The 19,048-nt window shown below is 41.9% G+C and overlaps 1 protein-coding gene across 2 annotated transcripts in view; it reads right to left on the bottom strand.

The window, feature by feature from the left end:
* ROCK1 (Rho associated coiled-coil containing protein kinase 1) overlaps positions 1 to 18,459 on the bottom strand; it is a 128,363-nt gene extending 109,904 nt beyond the window's left edge. For both annotated transcript variants that reach the window (XM_079784531.1, XM_079784532.1), the window contains exon 1: positions 17,464 to 18,459. In XM_079784531.1, coding sequence (XP_079640657.1) covers positions 17,464 to 17,556 — 93 coding nt within the window. In that variant the 5' untranslated portion in view covers positions 17,557 to 18,459. The remainder of the gene's footprint in view (positions 1 to 17,463) is intronic.
* Positions 18,460 to 19,048: the final 589 nt, after the last annotated feature.

Genomic DNA, 19,048 nt, shown 5'->3' with positions numbered 1-19,048 from the left:
ATATCATTTAGGATTACATCTACTAGTAATAACACATTTCTTATAAGGTATCCTTACTAATAAAAGCCTAAGTGGTCGTCACGCCGTCACAAGATGGCTGAATGCACAGTGGGCGCACGCAGGTGGGCAGGGCTGGGCTTGACGCTGTGTGCGTGGAAGGGAGCATGCCTAGGATTCCCGCCTCCTCCTGGCTCTGCACAGTGAGGCCTGCCTGGGGGTCCAGCGAGGCCTGCCTGGGGGTCCCCCGGCTCCACGTGGCAAAGCCTGCTTGGGGGTCCCGCACAGTGTGGCCTACCTGGGTGTCCTGGGGGTCCCGCCTCCCAGCTCTGCGCAGCACAGAGGTGGGACCCCCGGCTCCAGCCTACCTCTTTGGGGCAATCCATCAAGGAGCCTGGGATGGGTGGGTGGGGCCTACCTCTTTGGGGCAATCAATCGCGGGGCTTCCACACTGTGACAGGGGACAGGCCAGGCTGGAGGACCCCCTCCCCCGAATGCACGAATTTCATGCACCGGGCCTCTAGTGAGAATGTAATGGCACTAGGAAAGGTATACTATGTATAAAAAAAAAACATTTTAAAGTAAAATTTCAAAATCTAAATGTTTACTATTCTAAACATGGACATGTTTTTTGAGAAACTACCAAAAAAATCCATTAGAACTATGGCAGTAAATCCAAGGCTTCCGAAAACCCAAACTGCTTCTAAAATAGGCTGACCTTTGGTACTAAAAGACTTCTGTTAAACTTGATGACAGCACATGTACCATTTAAAGAAAGTATTTTTGGCACATATAAATCTCTTTGCTGGGTAAAGTAATAAGAAATTTCTCAAGATTAAGCACTAATATGAAAATGAAAACAGAATTTCCTCAGGGAATTTGAACAACTTCTGAACACAATTAAAATTTATTTAACCAGTGTGACATTACTATATATATGACAATGCTTCCCATGACTCATTTTCTCTACATGTATCAATCTCTAAAATGGCACTTTCAAATCAATCACCAAGTTACATAAGTCTACACTTAGTTGGGGACTGATTTGAAAGTGCCATTGTACATTTTACTAAATATTTAAAATACTTAATTTTTTTGCAATATAATTGTCCTAAAGAACATCGGCATGTATATAGTATCAAATAGGCCATGCTCACCCTACTCCATAGCCTTTGCACCAGCTCTTTTCTCCAGCTGGAATGTGAACATTACTTATATTCAGACTACCTCAATGTTACTTTGTGCTGCCTTTCCCAACATCCTGAGAAAATATTAATAATGACCTCCTATGTGTTTCCTATTATAGGAATTATTATATTTAAATTTATATTGTATTTACAATCTGCCTCCTCCTCTGTAGGAAAACAGATAGTAATCTACACTAATAAAAGAGAAACATGCAAATTGACCATACCTCCGCTATGCCCACAAGCCACGCCCACCGGCCAATCAGGAGCAAGTATGCAAATTAACCCAACCAAGATGGCTGCGGCCACTGAGAGAGCAGGAGGCTTGGGTTTTCCCGGCTATGGAGGAAGCCAAGCTTCCCGCCCGCCCTGGCAGGCCCTGGCCTCCACTAAAGGCTACAAAGTTTCAATTATAGAAGATAAATAAATCCCAACAAAAATGGCGGCAGCCATGGAGCTGGAGAGAGCAGGAGGCTTGGGTTGCCCACAGCGATGGAGGAAGCCAAGCTTCCCACCTGCCCTGGCTGGCCCTGGCCTCCGCTCAAGGCTACAAAGTTTCAATTAGAGAAGATAAATAAATCCCAACAGAAATGGAGGCCGCCATGGAGCAAGCAGAAGGCTTGGCTCCACTCCAGGCTACAAAGTTTCAATTGTAGAAGATAAATAAATCCCAGATACCAGGGCCTCTGCTTGGGTCGCTGGGGGGCGTGGCCAGCCTGCAAACCACCACAGGCCCCTCACCCAGGCCGCCCCACGCCCCAAGGGAACCCCTACCCTGATCCAGGACACCCTTCAGGGCAAACCAGCAGGACCCCACCCGTGCACAAGGCCTCTATCCTATCTAATAAAAGAGTAATATGCAAATTGACCGTCACTCCAAACACACAAGATGGCTGCCCCCTTGTGGTCAAAGATGGTTGCCCCCATGTGGACACAAGATGGCCGCCACAAGATGGCCAGCTGGGGAGGGCAGTTGGGAGCGACCAGGCCTGCAAGGGAGGGCAGTTGTGGGCCAGCAGGGGAGGGCAGTTGGGAGGGACCAGGTCTGTAAGGGAGGGCAGTTGGTGGTGATCAAGCCTGCAGGGGAGGGCAGTTATGGGTGACCAGGGGAGGGGTTGTCTGCCTACCTGATCACCCCTAACTGCTGGCCTGCCTACCTGATTGCCCCTAACCACTCTGCCTGCCTAATCACCCCTAACTACTTGCTTGGGGGTGGGCCAGCCCTGCGAGGGGTCCTCTGCCTGATTGCCCCTAACCACTGGTCTGCCTGCCTAATCACCCCTAACCACTCTGCCTGCCTGCCTGATCGCCCCTAACCGCTTGCTTGGGGGCGAGGCCTGCCTAACGAAGGGCCATGGTGGTTCTGGTCTAATGGTCGTTATGGTCATAATGCTGTTACGGTCTCTGGCCTTTTATTATATAGGATACTTCCTGTCTTTGGGAGTCCTTTGATTATTAGGTAGAAAAAGCAAATAATATAGGATCCTAAGTGTTATAAGTAGGTACTACATGAACAGAGAAAGGACAAATTAATCAACTGTGGCTTGCTTTGTAAAAGAGATGAAATTTGAGCTGACCCTTAAAGAGAGATTTTAGAAAGAATAAGATGGAGGTGAGCAAGACAATCTATAGTCAAGAAATTCACTTCAAATGTAACAAGATGGTTAGGCTAAAAGTAAAAAGATGAGAAATTATATACCATACAAATAGATATCAAAAAAGTTGGATTAGGTATATCATAAAACTTCAGAGCAAAGAAATGACAAGGGACAGGGTGGGAAATTACATGATAAGAGTCAATTCACCAAGAAAGCAAAACAATCTTAAAATGTGTTTGTTCTATACAACAGAGCTGCAAAATATATGAAGCAAAAATAGATAGAAATGAAAAGAGAAATACACAAATACACAATTTTAGTTGGCAAACTTGACACGCCTCCCTTAACAACTGATTGGACTGGACAGAACATCAGCAAAGAGAATTCAACAACACCAGTAACCAACAGGATCAAATTGACATTTATGGAACATTCCACTCACAATAGCAAAATACATTTTTTTATTAAGTGCTCAAGATTGTCATACTTCAATCCTCAACAAATTTATAAGAATTAAAATCAGAGTGTGTTGTCTGACCAAAGGTAATCAAACTAATAGAAATAACAGAAAGGGAGTAATGTTCAAACACTTGGGAACTAAATAAAATATTTTTAAATAATCCATGGTCAAAGAGAAAGTCTCAAGAGAAGTAAAAACACACATTGAAATGAATAAGAATGAAAATGTAACAAATCAAAATTTGTGGTACACAGTTAAAACAGTGCTGAAAGGGAAATGTATAGCACTAAATATTCATATTAGAAAAGAGTAATGATTAATCAATAACCTAAGTTCGTTTCTCAAAAAACTATAAGAGCAAACATAAGAAAAGAAGCAATAAAGAAAAACAAAAATCAATAAATTAAACACAGAAAACAACAGTGGAAGTTAAATGAAACAAAAAGCTGGTTCTTTGACAAGATCAATCAAATTGACAACCTCCTAGCAAGATTGACAAAAAAAAAAAAGAAAAAACACAAAATACTGATATTAAAAATGAAATAGGCGCTATCATACAGATCCTGCAGCTATACAAAGGGTAGTAAGGGAATATTATGAACAACTCTACATATAAATTTGACAACTACAATGAGACAAACAATTCTTTAAAAAGCATAAACTACCATAACTACCCCAATACAAACAAGATAATTTGAATAATATTATTAACTAATAATGTAAAGCCCACTGAAAAATAAATCTCCAGGTCCATATAGTTTCACTGGAGAATTCTACCAAGTGTTTAAAAAATTAACATCAATTCTTCACAATCTGTTCCAGGAAGGGGAAAAGGAAAAAAATATGTCCAAAGTCATTTCGTATAGCCAACAGTACCTGGATAGCAAAACCAGACAAAGTCAGTACAAAAAAGAAAAGTACAGACCAATATCTTTCATGAATATAGATGCAAACATTCTTAAAAAGCCCTGGCCAGTATGGCTTAGTTAGTTGGGCATCATTCTGTGCATCAAAAGGTTGCTGGTTCAATTCCCAGTTAGGGCACATGCCTGGGGTTGCAGGCTTGATTTCCGAGTTGGGGGTGTGCAGGAGACAGCCAATCAATGTTTTGTTCTCACAACAATGTTGCTCTCTCTCCCTCTCCCTTCTTCTCTCTCTAAAAATCAATTTAAAAATATTTTTTAAAAGTTCTTAAAATATTAGCAAATAGAATTCAGCAATATATAAAAGCAATCATACACCATAACCAATAAAGATGTAAAAGTTCTTAAAGTTTCCAAAGATCTATTCCAAAGATTCAATACTTATTCAATATTCAAAAATCAACAAGCAACCAGCATTATTTACAACTAGAGGCCCAGTGCACGAAATTTCATGCACTGGGAGGAGTCCCTCAGCCCGGTCTTCACCCTCTCGCAGTCCAGGAGCCCTCAGGGGATGTCCACCTGCCTCGAAGGCTGGAGAGGGTCCCGCCACTACCACTGCACTCGCCAGCCGTGAGCCTGTCTCTGGCTGCGTGGTGCTCCCCCTGTGGGAGCACACTGACCACCAGGGGGCAGCTCCTGTATTGAGCGTCTGCCCCCTGGTGGTCAGTGCAGATCATAGTGACCAGTCATTCTGCCAGTTGATTTGCATATTAGCCTTTTATTATATAGGATAGCAAGACATAGAAGCAATCTAAGTGTCCATCAATGGATGAACAGATAAAGAAACTGTGATATATATACATACAATAGAGTATTATCAGGCCATTAAAAAAAAAAAGAAGGGAATCTTGCCATTTGAGACAACATGGATGGGCCTTGAGGGCATTATACTATGTGAAATAAGTCAGAGAAAAACAAATACTTTTTATGATCTCTTATATGTGGGATCTAAAACAAATAAATGAAATAATTAATTCCAAACTCCCCTCCCCCAAAATTCAAAAAAGAAACTTGAACAGTGAGGCAAGAAAGAAGAGCAACAGAAATTATAAATCTATGTTCTTCTCCTTTGAGTTATTTAAAATATTTGACAGTTGAATGCAATAATTATAACATTTTCTGATGGAGTTTTCAATGTATATAGCTGTAATATCTAAGAAGACTACAACATAAAGGGGAGGGTAAAGGGACCTATATGTGGTAATAAGGTTTCTACATTCCATATGAAGTGGCAGTATGATTCTAGATAGACTGTGAAAAGCTAATAATGTATATTGAAATCCCTAGAATAGCAATCACTAAGAAAATTACACAAAAGATATAATCAAGAACACAACAGATAAATTAAAATGGAATACTAAAAAATATATAAATAAACCAAAAGGAGGAGCCAGAAAAAGAAAACAAAAATGAAAACAGAGGGAATAAACACAAAACAAGTAATAAAATGGGAGACTTAAATTCCAATCCTATCTAATAATAAAGTAACATGTAAATTACCATCACTCTGCTACGCCCACGATTGGGCGGCGGGAGGCTGAGGGGCGGGACTCGGGGTGGCCTATCCGGCCATTGAGAGGCACGGATCCGCTGCCACTAAGGGGGGCTACGCTGCTGTTGATAGGCGCAGGGGGCAGGACTCCCGCCCCCTGCGCCTTTCAATGGCCAGATCGAGGCCAGATCCGCGGCCGCTGAGGGGGCCTGCGCGGACACCCAGCTGTGCCTCTCAACGGCAGGGTAGCCAGGTGTCCCCGGCAGCCCCCCTCAGCGGCCGCTGAGAGGCGCAGGGGGCGGGAGTCCTGCCCCCTGCGCCTCTCAACAGCAGGGTAGCCCCCCTCAGCGGCCACGGACCATCAAAAGTGTGGCAGCTGGGTGCCTGTCTGCTCTGGCACCAGCGATCGAAAGCAAAAGCATGGCAGCTGGATGCCTTTCCGCTCAGACACCAGGCCTTTCAGAAGCCTCCGCCGTGCCGGAGGCTTCTGAAAGGCCTGGTGCACCAGCAGACAGGCACCCAGCTCCAGCTCCCCCTCCCCCCCCATCGAAAGCAAAAGCGTGGGAGCTGGGTGCCTGTCAGCTCAGGCACCAGGCCTTTCAGAAGCCTCCGCTGTGCTGGAGGCTTCTGAAAGGCCTGGTGCACTAGCGGACAGGCACCCAGCTCCCCGTGATCAAAAGCAAAAGCGTGTAGGGGACCCTACACGTGCATGATTCAATCATGCACTGGGCCTCTAGTTTTCAAATATTTGTGGAAGTTGTTTTCTACACCAAACTTGACAAGAGGTGTTTCTTAAAGGTCAGTTGCAATATGGAATCTGAAATTGTATATATGAACTTTTTTTTTAAAATATATTTTATTGATTTTTTACAGAGAGGAAGGGAGAGGGATAGAGAGTTAGAAACAGCAATGAGAGAGAAACGTTGATCAGCTGCCTCCTGCACACTCCCTACTGGGTATGTGCTCGCAACCAAGGTACATGCCCTTGACTGGAATCAAACCTGGGACTCTTGAGTCCGCAGGCCGACGCTCTATCCACTGAGCCAAACCAGTCAGGGCTATATGAACTTTTTTTAAAATATATTTTTATTTATTTCAGAGAGGAAGGGAAAGGGAGAGATAGAAACATCAATGATGAGAGAGAATCATTGATTGGCTGCCTCCTGCACACCCCCCACTGGGGATCGAGCCTGAAACCTGGGCATGTGCCCTGACCAGGAATCAAACCGTGACCTCCTGGTTCATAGGTCAACGCTCAACCACTGAGCCACAATGACCGGGCTGTACATATGAACTTTTTGCACCCACTTTGCAATATTAAAATTTATTGGTCTATCGTGCACTTTGAGTGGATCTTTTACTAATGGATGATCTTATAACATCATGCATTTGTCAGTTAGAAAAACTCACTGAAGTATGAACTCTTCCAAAAGTTGACATTTCATCATACAATATTGAAAAATCATATTTAATATGATTATTAACCCCATGATAAAAGTTTTCAGGCATTGGGAAACTGTCAAGCTCAGGTAGCAGATACAAGTATCCAAAATTCTAATTTTTACCTAAAAGCTCTAATTTTCTCACTGACCACTAATATTATCAGTTGTTTTCTAAAAGTCATACTTCAAAATACAGTCAGAATATTTTACATACATACACATAAGTCATACATAGATATATCCTTCATATCCAAAGGCCATATTACTGACAATAACAAATAAATGTTCAGTTCCGTCATGGTACATTCATGCCTTAACCAAGTTTTTTTTCTTTCTTTTTTAGAAGTCCTTTTTTATTTTTAAAGGTTTATTGAGGTAAATTTACATAAAGTAAAATTCACCCTTTTTTAGGTTTATAGTTCTAGGAGTTTAGTTATGTAACTACAAACACCACCACAATCAAGTTACAGAACACTTCGTCACCCTAAATGTTCCCTCATACTTCTCTGTAGTTAATACCGCATCCCATGCCCAGCCCCTGATAAATGTTCAGTTCTGTTATACGACAGTAAGCCATTCACCAAATACAGGAATATTATTTTTTTAACATTTTCCCAGTTCTCCCATATTTTACTTCATACCTATTTAATGAAATGTTACTATTGCCTACTGTTAAATTATGCACATGTCATTAATCATAACCATTGTAACTATTCATTTGATTCTACTTCAGATCATCATGCTTCATAGCTTAGATAGACTATCAACACTCACTTTCCAGATAAGTCAAATCCAACAAAGATATGCGTTAGCAGGCAGCTATTTGAACCTTGCAATACTCTACAGGTTTGGTCAAAGAACTGGCTGCCATCTCTCATCCAGTCAAGTTCTGGACCACTGCTCCAACACAATAAACACTACAATCTCTTCCCTACTACTTCAAAGCTCATCTTCCCCCACTCCATTTTTTACCAATCTCCATACTTTTCAATCTATTTAAATATTTTTCAGTTGGTGCATTCTGTATACAAAGCACTCTCCTAAGTGCTATGGAAACACTTCTCTTTGTTGCATGTTATCTACAACGTTGATGCTCATTCCACTGTACTATAGACCAAGGACCTAAAAATCTGCCACTTGCTGGCTATATGCTGTTGGGCAACTCATTTACTTTTTCTAAGGTTTAATTTCATTTACAAAGTGAGAACAATATTTGCCTCACCCAGTCCAAAGTATTGTTGCAAAGATTAATAAAGTAATGAATGTACAAAGTCTAATAAAAATGGGTATTATTAGCTTTTTGGCACCTCATCCAAAATTCAGGTATCAAGGGGGAGAAATGCTAGTATGCTAAATGTCCCTCCTACCGTCCGACCAGTCACTATGATGCGCACTGACCACCAGGGGGCAGACACTCAATGCAGGAGCTGCCATGATGCACACTGGCTGGCACCATGGACCTGGCACCAACAAACCAACATTTGGTTTCCCCACATGGGACATAGGCCCCACCACCACCCCAGAGTGACACCCCACCAAATCGCAGCCAACACTGCCAAGACCCTATGGCGCAAAATGCAGCCCACAACCCAGCCCAGCCTGGAAATGGTCACTGTGGGCTCCGGGTAATGACATCACGTAGCAACACCCAGCTTCCTCTCCCTAGCAACTAGTCTCCTTGCAGTTTCTTCAGCCCAGGAACACAAGTGAAAACATTTACACTTTAACCAAATGTCTGTGAAGTGTTTCCCGTGCCTCATCTCATCTGATCCTCACAGAAGTCCTAGAGTAGGTAGGTAGGAGACTCAGTGGAATCCTATTTTCTTTTCATTAGCCGGAAAACGGAGATTTAGAAAGTTTAGAAACTTGACCTGACTGAAAAGAAGAAATGATGAACCTTGAAAATGACTTCAGGTTTTGTCACTGCACAGAATATATAGTCAAATACTGCTGCAGTTAAATATTTTACACTTTGTTCTCCCTGCGTGATCTACAATAATAATCTGCTCCGTGTTGATATTTACTGCTGTGTTGCTGAGAATTACCTGAAAGAGAAGTTGGGGTGCTTCACTGGGCTGGAAAAAGTTAAGCTAAATCAGAAAGCAGATCTAGTTAAGCAAGTTTATTCTATATCTATAAAAGGCTAAGTTGACTTGCACATGCGCGATACATATAAAGCTCTCGCTGGCGTCAATTGCACGTGTGTGTTTCCATCTGTCATTGTCGATCATGAATTTGGTTGGTGCTTCTATTATAGAGAAAGGCAGCGCTAAAGATGTCCAACTGCTGGCTTAGTTTGGGAGCGGGCCTAAGCCATCAGCCAGACATCCCCTGAGGGCTCCCAGACTGCGAGAGGGCGCAGACCGGGCTGAGGGCCCCCCCTCCGGCCCCCCCCAAGTGCACGAATTTTGTGCACCAGGCCTCTAGTAATAAAGAGGAATAAAGAGAGTGCACAAGGTAGCCTACCTCTTAAAATATGACATAAGTATAAGTTAGCCTTTCCCCTCTCTGAGACATCAAACTTTGGACATTAATTTGAACATCTAACTTCCTATTAACTGTTTAGAAACTATAATGAAAATATATTCTATTATTTCACGATCCCAAACTAAGAAGCTAGGTATATTAGAGAAGTAAAATACATCTATACATTTTAAAGGATACACAAATTCAATCATTACTTTCTCTGTTCAAAAAGTACAAACCCCTAGAGTTATGAACACAAGTCACAAATGCAAAAAAGAATAAGTGCCAAATATAACAATTAAAAATTAGTTTAGGATGATCTTTCAAGGCTATATAGAACTAGTTCCAAAAAAAGCACTTAAAAAGATGGTTCCTATTCTCAACACCATTTAACTTTTTTAATTTTATTTCTTAAATAAGTCAATGATACAACTTTTAAAGTTTTTATGGAAGTATAATAAAGATTCACAGAAAAAAAATTTTTTAGTGCTCACAAGTTTATATTTTTAGATTTGATAAAGATTCTTGTGTATTTTCTAAATACACAGACAGTTTTGGAAGCTTACATACATGCCTTAGGACACTTATACTAGGTAGGTAAATTACATTTAAAAATTGGTCTTTGTAAAAGATCTTCCCAAAGAGCTTTTACAAACAGCAGGCAGAAGAAAGTGTTTTTATGTTTATAGTGTTAAATGCTGACTCTCCCATTTCATAATGGCCTCAACCACCCCTCTCCTCAACCCAAATTTTTGTTCTCAATAGCCAGTGTACTCCAAATATAAGTCCCCAATGTCGTAAGTCAGGGCTTACTGTTGCTTCTCCCTACACAGCCTGACAGACCTAGAGCTTCCCCACGGCTTGGAGGCAGGGCCACAGCAGGAGCAAAGCTTCCCTTTACACCCGAAAGGGACTCAGAGAAGCCTACACCATAGTTAAGTTTAAGGATCTGGGTGACTGAACGGCACAAAAACTGGGGTTCATATCTCGCTCTTCATTTAAAAATGAAAATGCCACACTGAGGCTGGGTATCTGATTTGTAGTCAGGTGGTGCAGCAATGACTGCACAGGTGGAAAGAAGGGAGGACATATACCTGGGGACATAGGGAAGATTCACAGAACTTTTAGAGACACAATAGACATCAGCAACTATATGGCTCAACTCTTTATTTTACAAATGGGGGAACTGAAGCCCAGATAAGAAAAAATAATTACTTAGTTACAGAGAGTTAATAGCAAAACAAGGATGTCCCAATGCTCTGAATTTCTAGTCCAGTGTTCTTTTTACTACATCATGCTAATAGCATATTTTAAAAAATAAATATTTTTCCACTATGAAATGCAGTACCATCTGCTCATCTTGTACATACATGTGTGGTATCCATCAGATGCTCTCTAGACTTAAACTAAATGAATGTACCTCTATTTTAGTGGGGATGGAGATGGGGAAGTGAAGCTACTGGACTACCTTCAGCACTAGTATTCATTTTGTAGTATTTCCTAATATGTGGGCTCTTATGTCATTTAGCAGAATCTCTAGTTTTCACCATGTATACTCAGTATCAAAACTTATCTTGAAATAAAACTGAACTGTAAAGTAATACAAAATGTAATCTAAAACTGAGAATTTACTCTTTGTTCATTATAAAATTTTACATGTGGCTCCTTCTCGATTAAAAACATTTCTGACTCAAGAGATTAATGAATGGCCCAATTCATGTTTCAGCTGTTACTCTGAACCACCTCTCTATACACCCACAGGGTGCTTGTAGTGCAAGACAGTCTATTTATCGAACACGTACTCAAAGTATAAAAGACACACAGAAAGAGAGCAAGATAACAACTAAATTTTCACAAACCAGCTCTCAACTGTCTTTCTTATCAATCTAAACTCTTGTCACAAAGTAGGTATGTTATAAATCATGAATAAATGAAGTCTCCAAAATCCTCTCTTCATGTTACTGAAGTCCATCTAAATGCCTCCATTTTCAGTTACAATTGCTTTAGACACTTCAATTAAGTACAGATGAATTATGAATTTATGGGCATGGCTTGAGGTACCAGATAAATTACCAACTTCCAGACTAAGCATAATGACTAGTATATAACAAGAATACTATAAATATGACAAAAATAATAGTTAGCAATTAAATGCTTACTAGATGCCATATGCTGTGATTGCTTTGTCTATATTATTTAATCCTTTGAAACGAGCTTTGAGAGGTTAAAAAAACTCACCAAAAATCATCTAGTAAGTACACTGCAGAGTCTACATCTGAATTCAAGTTCAGACCCCACACAAAGATTTGCTGAACAAATCAATCATTTCTTTTTTAAAAAATTCTTGCAACATATTAACATCAAAATAGACTGGTCCAAACTAACCAGATATGCAACTGATACTGGTAACACCCATTAACTCATAAATTATGAACAATGGCAGGCAAATAGCTTTAAGGCCCAAAGTTTTAATGACTCCAGGTCTTTTCATTCCACTAACAGTACTTTATCCTTAAATGAGATCAATTCAACTAGTAGAATATACAGAGGGATAAAACATCAATATAGAATCTGGAATACTAGCCAAAATCTGTTGAAATAATCCAATGTGTGGTTTAGGATTGTCAAAATTAATGTTCAAAACAAAAATTCCAATTTAGCAATAGTGATGACAAAACAGGTTAAGTGCATGGGAGAAAGCTTATTTTGAAATAGGAAGAATCTGAATAACATGACATCAAAGTAAAAATGCCTAGTAGGCAGTCAAATATATAGGATTTACATCCGCCCCTCCCCCCCAAAAAAAGCATGAAAAATAAAGATTTGGATAGCATGGGCATAGAGATAATAGCAGTTGAAGCTGTAAGAATGGATAAACTCGCCCCGCTGGCAAAGCTCAGTGGTTGAGCACAGACCTATGAACCAGGAGGTCACGGTTCCATTCCCAATCAGGGCACATGCCTGGGTTGTGGGCTCAATCTCCAGTAGGGGGCATGCAGGAGGCAGCTGATCAATGGTTCTCTCTCATCATGGATGTTTCTCTCTCTCTCTCTCCCTCTCCCTTCCTTTCTGAAATCAATAAAGACATATTAAAAAAATGGATAAACTCTCCAAGAGAGTGAAGAGAAAGATAAATATTATAAGCCAAAGACTGAGGCTAAGAGGAAAAGAAATCAGCAACGAAAAGATGAAAAACACTAGGTCAAGAAGCCCAGGAAAAGAGAATTTAAAAGAAGAAAAGCTCAAAAGGAACACCTGATACTTAGATTTGCCTTCTACATTTCCCCCCCTCCTCCCCCAAACTAGCCCTGACTGAGTAGCTCATACACCAAGGTTGCGGGTTTAATCCCTGGTCAAGGCACATATAAGAATCAACCAATAGCCGAAACCGGTTTGGCTCAGTGGATAGAGCGTCGGCCTGCGGACTGGAAGGTCCCGGGTTCGATTCCGGTCAAGGGCATGTACCTTGGTTGCGGGCACATCCCCAGTGGGGGGTGTGCAGGAGGCAGCTGGTCGATGTTTCTCTCTCATCGACGTTTCTAGCTCTCTATCCCTCTCCCTTCCTCCCTGTAAAAATCAATAAAATATATTTAAAAAAAAAAAAAGAATCAACCAATAAAGGCATAAATAAGTGAAACGACAGATTGATGTTTGTTCCTCTCTCTCCCTCCCTCAAATTCAATAAAAATAATTTTTAATGTTTTAAAAAGCTAATAAAATATGGTAGCAACAAATATGTACAAAGGGGACAGCAGTGTTAGAACTCAGTATGCACTGTTCAACTAATACTGGTTCCCTTCCCTCCTTTCTACACACCCCATTGCTATACCTCCACCAGTTAAACAGAAACAAAAAAAAAAGGTCATGCTCTTAACTAGCATCCTACAGGAGTGTGCTAAACGTGCTACAGGCAAGATAACTGTATTTTCAAGAAATGTTAAACTTCAAAACAAATATATACCTAACCCTCCCACCCACTTATCTTAACTATTGAGAAATTATTAGCAGCCCCAGATAAAAATAATTCTGAGGTTAAAAAAAAAGGTGTTGGAAAAGGAAAACAGTTTTTGATAATCACTATACACTATAACATGGACCATTAAGTAATAGAATCATTAGGATACTGGAAAGAAGAATCTGACTTACAAAAAACCAAGTTTGAGCAATTTGGATGACCTGGGAAACAAGTAAATAGTTACGATAATATTATCTTAGTATATGCAGACTATTTTAGCACTTTTTATTTGCAATATGAAAAAATGAACTTATCTAGTCCTTAGAATAAATTATGTCTTCAAGAAAAGGCTAGATAACCACTTATCCAGCTACATTATTTTAAAAGTAGTTGAGCAACAAAAAAAGCTATTTGGTGGGTAAGGTCGTTTAAAAGACATTTGCCAGCAAACTCTTCTAGTACTAAATGGTTTAGGAACTTTCACTTCTGAAGAGTGGATCTAGTCAAGGAAGTGGAGAATAAACATAATCTGAGATTACAAAACAACCCCCTAGAACTTGAGTGCTGCACATGGCACATAAAGCATACTCAATAAGTATCACTTGAATAAATCAACAAAGGCCAAAATAATAGAGAAAGGCAAATGTGGTATTGTCCTGCCCTGGCATGTGTTGCTCAATGGTTAGAGTGTCAGTCTGCTCACCAAAGAGTTGAGAATTCAATTCCCAGTCAAGGGCATGTACCTGGGTTGCAGGTTCCATCCCTGGTCCTGGTCGGGGCACGTGCAGGAGGCAACCAATAGATGTGCGTCTCTCATATGGATGTATGGATGTTTCTCTTTCTCTCTCTCTCACTCTCTCTCTCTCTCTCTCTCTCCCCCCCCCTCCCTTCCCGCCCCCACTCTTCCCTGCCTCCCTTCCTTCCATTCTCTCTAAAAAGCAATGATAAAAATATCCTTCGGTAAGGATTAACAAAAAATAAATAAATAAAAATAAGTGGGTTATTGTCCCCATGATACATGAGATGTCCAAAGTCCAGACAGGGAAGAGTAAGAACAGACTCACAGAAAAAGATAAAATTACCTGATAGGTTATTCTCAATAGTAGAATGAATGAATGACTACTTAATGATAAACATAAAGTATCACACAGAGAAATTCATACTAGACATTACAAAACTGGAAAAAGGATTTTGTCTCCAAATAAAATTTTAATCTTTACAAGTTCAGATTAATATGGTGATAAATCTCAACAGCTATCAATAAACAATTATGAAACTAAACAAAAAAAAAAAAAGAATGAAGATTATAAGATTACAAGGGGGGAAAATCTGTCTGTTGATTACCTTCTTTTTTAAAATGTTCTTTTAGAAATCTTGGGCTACAAGATACCTGGCCATCCTAACTCTAAAAAGCCTTGATTGTCTACTTTCTTGACTCTTCCTTTTGTTCAACTTTCATCTTTACCCTTTTATCATTATATCAGTTTCAACTTGCACCTCTGTACAAATTACTTCCAAATTGTTATCTTTAATTATGAGCTGAGTTTCAAATTGCCAATAGTCTACAAGTCACTTCTTTGTGGTTGTCCAGTTTCCACTCAAACAAAACAAACCTAACATTGAATGTATCTGTTGCCTATTCTTTCTAAGCTTTTTCCAAAACTGACTTTGCTGTTCTCACCAGTCTCACTGTATAATCCAGGCTCAAAATTTTTAGGATCATCTACCTAGTCTCCCTCTCTCTCTCTCTTGTTCCCTCTTCTCCTTCCCAATCCTGTCAATCAAGTTCCAGCAATGCCTCCTTCTCCATTCTAGTATTCCAATTTGGAGCTTTAATAATTTCTGGACTATTATAATAATTTTTTTAAGTCTCCCCAATCTCACCCCATCTCCAGTCTCTTTCCACATAACCCATCCTGCACACAACTACCAGGTTCATTTTTTCATTCATCTTGGCATAGTCTTGTTTACAAATATTTAATGGTCACAACATCCTAAATTTAAACTCCTTAGCCTAATAATCAAATTCTCCACATTCTAACCCCAATCTATCCTTCCAACTTTTATCTTCTGTTCCACCTAAACATGTCATAGCCAGTCATGTCTCTACCCTCTACATATTCATACTATTCTCCACTACCCCTATGAATACGCTATCTAAATCCTATCCATCCATCATAAAGCATACCCTGGCTCTCCCAACTCTCAGTGATTGCTTCCTTTCAATACCCAAGAACATATGTTACCTATACCAACCATTTGAAATTTATCATATATTTTCTCAATCTGTGAAGTGTTTTGCTTTGTTTCTATGTATGTATGTGAGATTAGGTCTGGTTTTCCTAAATAGATTGGAGTTTCAAGGAAAGAGTTCAAGGTTTACATTTCCTTGCAGCCTCCACATTTCAATAAATCTCTGAGGTACCCACCAAACGAAGCTATGGCAAGAGGCTAGAAGACAACTAAAATATGAAAAACAAACAAACAAACAAAAAAACAACTACTATAACCTCCCTGCTTCATAGAATAAAGAGATCAAAAAGCCAAGTAAAATCAAACATACTATATGGAAATTGTATATTAAAAGAAAAATTAGACTTCCTATAAGTTATAGAAATCCTTACTTGAAAGATGTATTCTAACTCCTCCCACTTCTCCCATTCAATAAAAGGTTTTAAGTTGTATTAAGCATCAACCCTCCTTTCTGTTTCTCAATCTGAAGTACATCCACAATGTAGGTGAGTGAGACATTTCAAACATACAACTCACAAGACTCATTTCCATAATCAAGGATTCTTAGAGTAATTTTGAAAGCTTTGGGGGAAAAACTTTCCTGTAAAACCACACACATTTAAAAATATACACAGGTATGTAGAGTAACTAATTGTTAATTGTAAACAATCTACATGATTTTCCTGATTCAAGATGAAATTTTTATATGGTATTATTTCTCTGAATGGCATTATAGTATTTTGTTCACTTAATCTTAATACCAAATATTGTGTACATCTAACATTAATTCTGATGAGGCTGTAAGTTACTATCCACTTACATACTCCCTGCAGTTTTAGAGAGTATATGGTTTTGTTTGGACTAAAATAGAATTATTATATAAGTTTTAGTTTTCAGTAAAGTAAAAGAAGAAACTCGCTTACAAAAAGAGTATTACTATTAAAAGAAACTGACAAACCTTAAAAACTCCAGTTACTTGATTGTCTATACTACCAACCACTGAAGGATTTTCAAAATAGGATTTGGGTCTTTCATGTCATAACATCTTCTTTAGAATGTTTTAAAAGTGACATTGTTAAGCATAATACCCCCAAAAATGGCAGTTATAAAATATATAATCAATAATGTTGCAATATTGTAATGACCCATCATCAGTTTCCTTGAGTTTTTAGATTAAACAGTCCAGCAAAAAGTTCCTTCAGGCTCAAGTCACCTATAACATTTTTTTTACTCAAAAATCACTTCCTCGATATGATTCTCCATTGTCACTTCCACATCTAAAAACTAACTCAGGAGCTAAATCCTAAATGAAAAGTGGTCTTACCAATAATACTGTCAAGCCGATCGGAAAGATAATATAACGAAGATCGCCATGCAGCAAACTATATATGCAGTAATAACTTGGACGTGGTTAACGTTTTATATGGTGCCTGCAATAGAGGTTTATGAGTATCTTTTGTGTAATGTTGAACGGAGCCAGAGCTAAAAGTTCAGAGAGTAGTCAGCACCGTCAGTCCAATGGTAAACAGGGCCACAGCGTGAGCTTTTAGAGGTGCTCCCAAGATTCTTCGGGGGCGCAAAACACCACATTTGGTTGTTTTCCAAGATTTATGCATAGCTGCAGCCTTCTTTTGCAGACAGCTAGACTGAAAGCAAGAGGAAGGCAAAGGCAATCCCACAACACGCCAAAGAGAGCAGTGCTACTCACCAGCAAACAATCAGAATTCACTTCCGATTTGGGATCCCGCAGCAGGTTGTCGATTTTCTCAAACCGAGTCTCAAAACTGTCCCCAGTCGACATGTTGCTGCTACTGTGACAATACCCCGGGACCGGCACCAGCAGCGGAAAGCAATTTCAACCAACTTCCTCCGTGGGTGGGTTCGCAGCCGCGGGGCGCAGGGGCCGGAACCTCAGGGTCGCCAGGTGCGCCCAGTTCCCCCGCCTCCTTCCCCTCACTGAGGGGATCTCCGCTCTCCAGACCCCGGGCCCGGGGCAACGGCGACCCACAGCCGCTCGGACGCCAAAAGTCGCATCCCCCCCGGCAGCCCCTCACGACAGCCGACCGTGCCGTCGCCACCGACCTCGTCGCTCCCGCGAGGTGCTTCAGCCTAGCGGGCCCGAGCCGCCTTCGCCATGGAGGGTTTCCCCGTCCCGAGATGGGCAGGAGGGGGGCGAGACAGAGGAGCAGGGTGGAGACTCCTCTGGGCGGCAGGGGAGGGAAAAGAGGAAAGGCGAACGCGAGGGTGGGTGCGGAGCTGTGCCAGCTGCTACCGCCGCCGCCGGGGCCACGGGCGGGCCCGCTCCGCGCTGAAGCGTTGGAGGCGGTCTAGCCCCGCATCCCCCGGCTCCAGCTGGCCCGGCCCAACGCCCCGATCCGCGTCGGCCAAGAGCTGGTCCTCGCGGGGCAGCCTCGCTTGCCTATTTCTTCCCGTCGCTTCTGGGGCGTCTGCCGCGGTGTCCGGCGGGGCAGGGCGAGGTCGGTGCCCGATGGAGACTTGGGGAGCCTTGGAGAGCGGGCGGTGAGGAAGGCGAGAGAGTCGGGTCCCGGCGACTGTGGATGGGGGAGCTTCTGGGAGGCGCTGTGGCCCCGGCTGGGGAAAGGGCAAGTGGCGAAGGCGAAAGCCCGAGGGGGTGGGGCGAGGGGGGCCGTGAGGGACTAATATGTCCGTCTTCCTGTTTAAACAAACGGAGACCGCCGGTGTGGACTGCGCATGCGGGGCGCGGACGCTCGGAAGGGGAACCGGCGGGGCCCCGCGCGCGCGCGCGCACGCCGGCGCCTCCACACAGAGCCGGACTGGGCGGGGCGGAAGGCGGGGCGCGCCCGGGGCTTCGCGGACTGACCCGGGCGGCTGGCCACCGGGAGAAGCCGGCAGGGCGCGGCGGATGGCACAGCCCCGGCTTTGGCAGGCTGTGAGGAGCCACGCAGGGCTCCAGAGCTGCTGTGGAGGGCGGGGCGGGGCGGGGCGGGGCGGGCCTCGCAGCCTCTCCGGTCGGGTCCTGGCTGCTGCCCCAGCTCTGCTTCCTCTGGGCTGCCCCGGTCCGGAGAGTTCTGACCAGAAAGAAAGGATGCTTATTGTTATTTTGGAGATAGGGCTTTGGGGTTTTGTTTTTCGTTTTTTGGTGGATTTTATTTTATTTTTTTATTTTTAAGGCAAGATGCTTGTTCGCCGGCAGGCCCCAGGATTTTAGCCCCAGCGGGGTTTGGTTTGGGGGCCCTCCGTGAACCCCACCACGTTTAACCCGCCTGGAAGTCTGTGGGAAAATTACAAAGCAACTTGGTGCTCAGCCCTCC

The sequence above is a fragment of the Cnephaeus nilssonii genome, assembly GCF_951640355.1.
Source record: "Cnephaeus nilssonii genome assembly, chromosome: 11".
In the NCBI taxonomy this organism is placed as follows: Eukaryota; Metazoa; Chordata; class Mammalia; order Chiroptera; family Vespertilionidae; genus Cnephaeus; species Cnephaeus nilssonii.
Note: the sequence above shows the minus strand (reverse complement) of the source record. Positions and strands in the feature narration are given on the sequence as shown.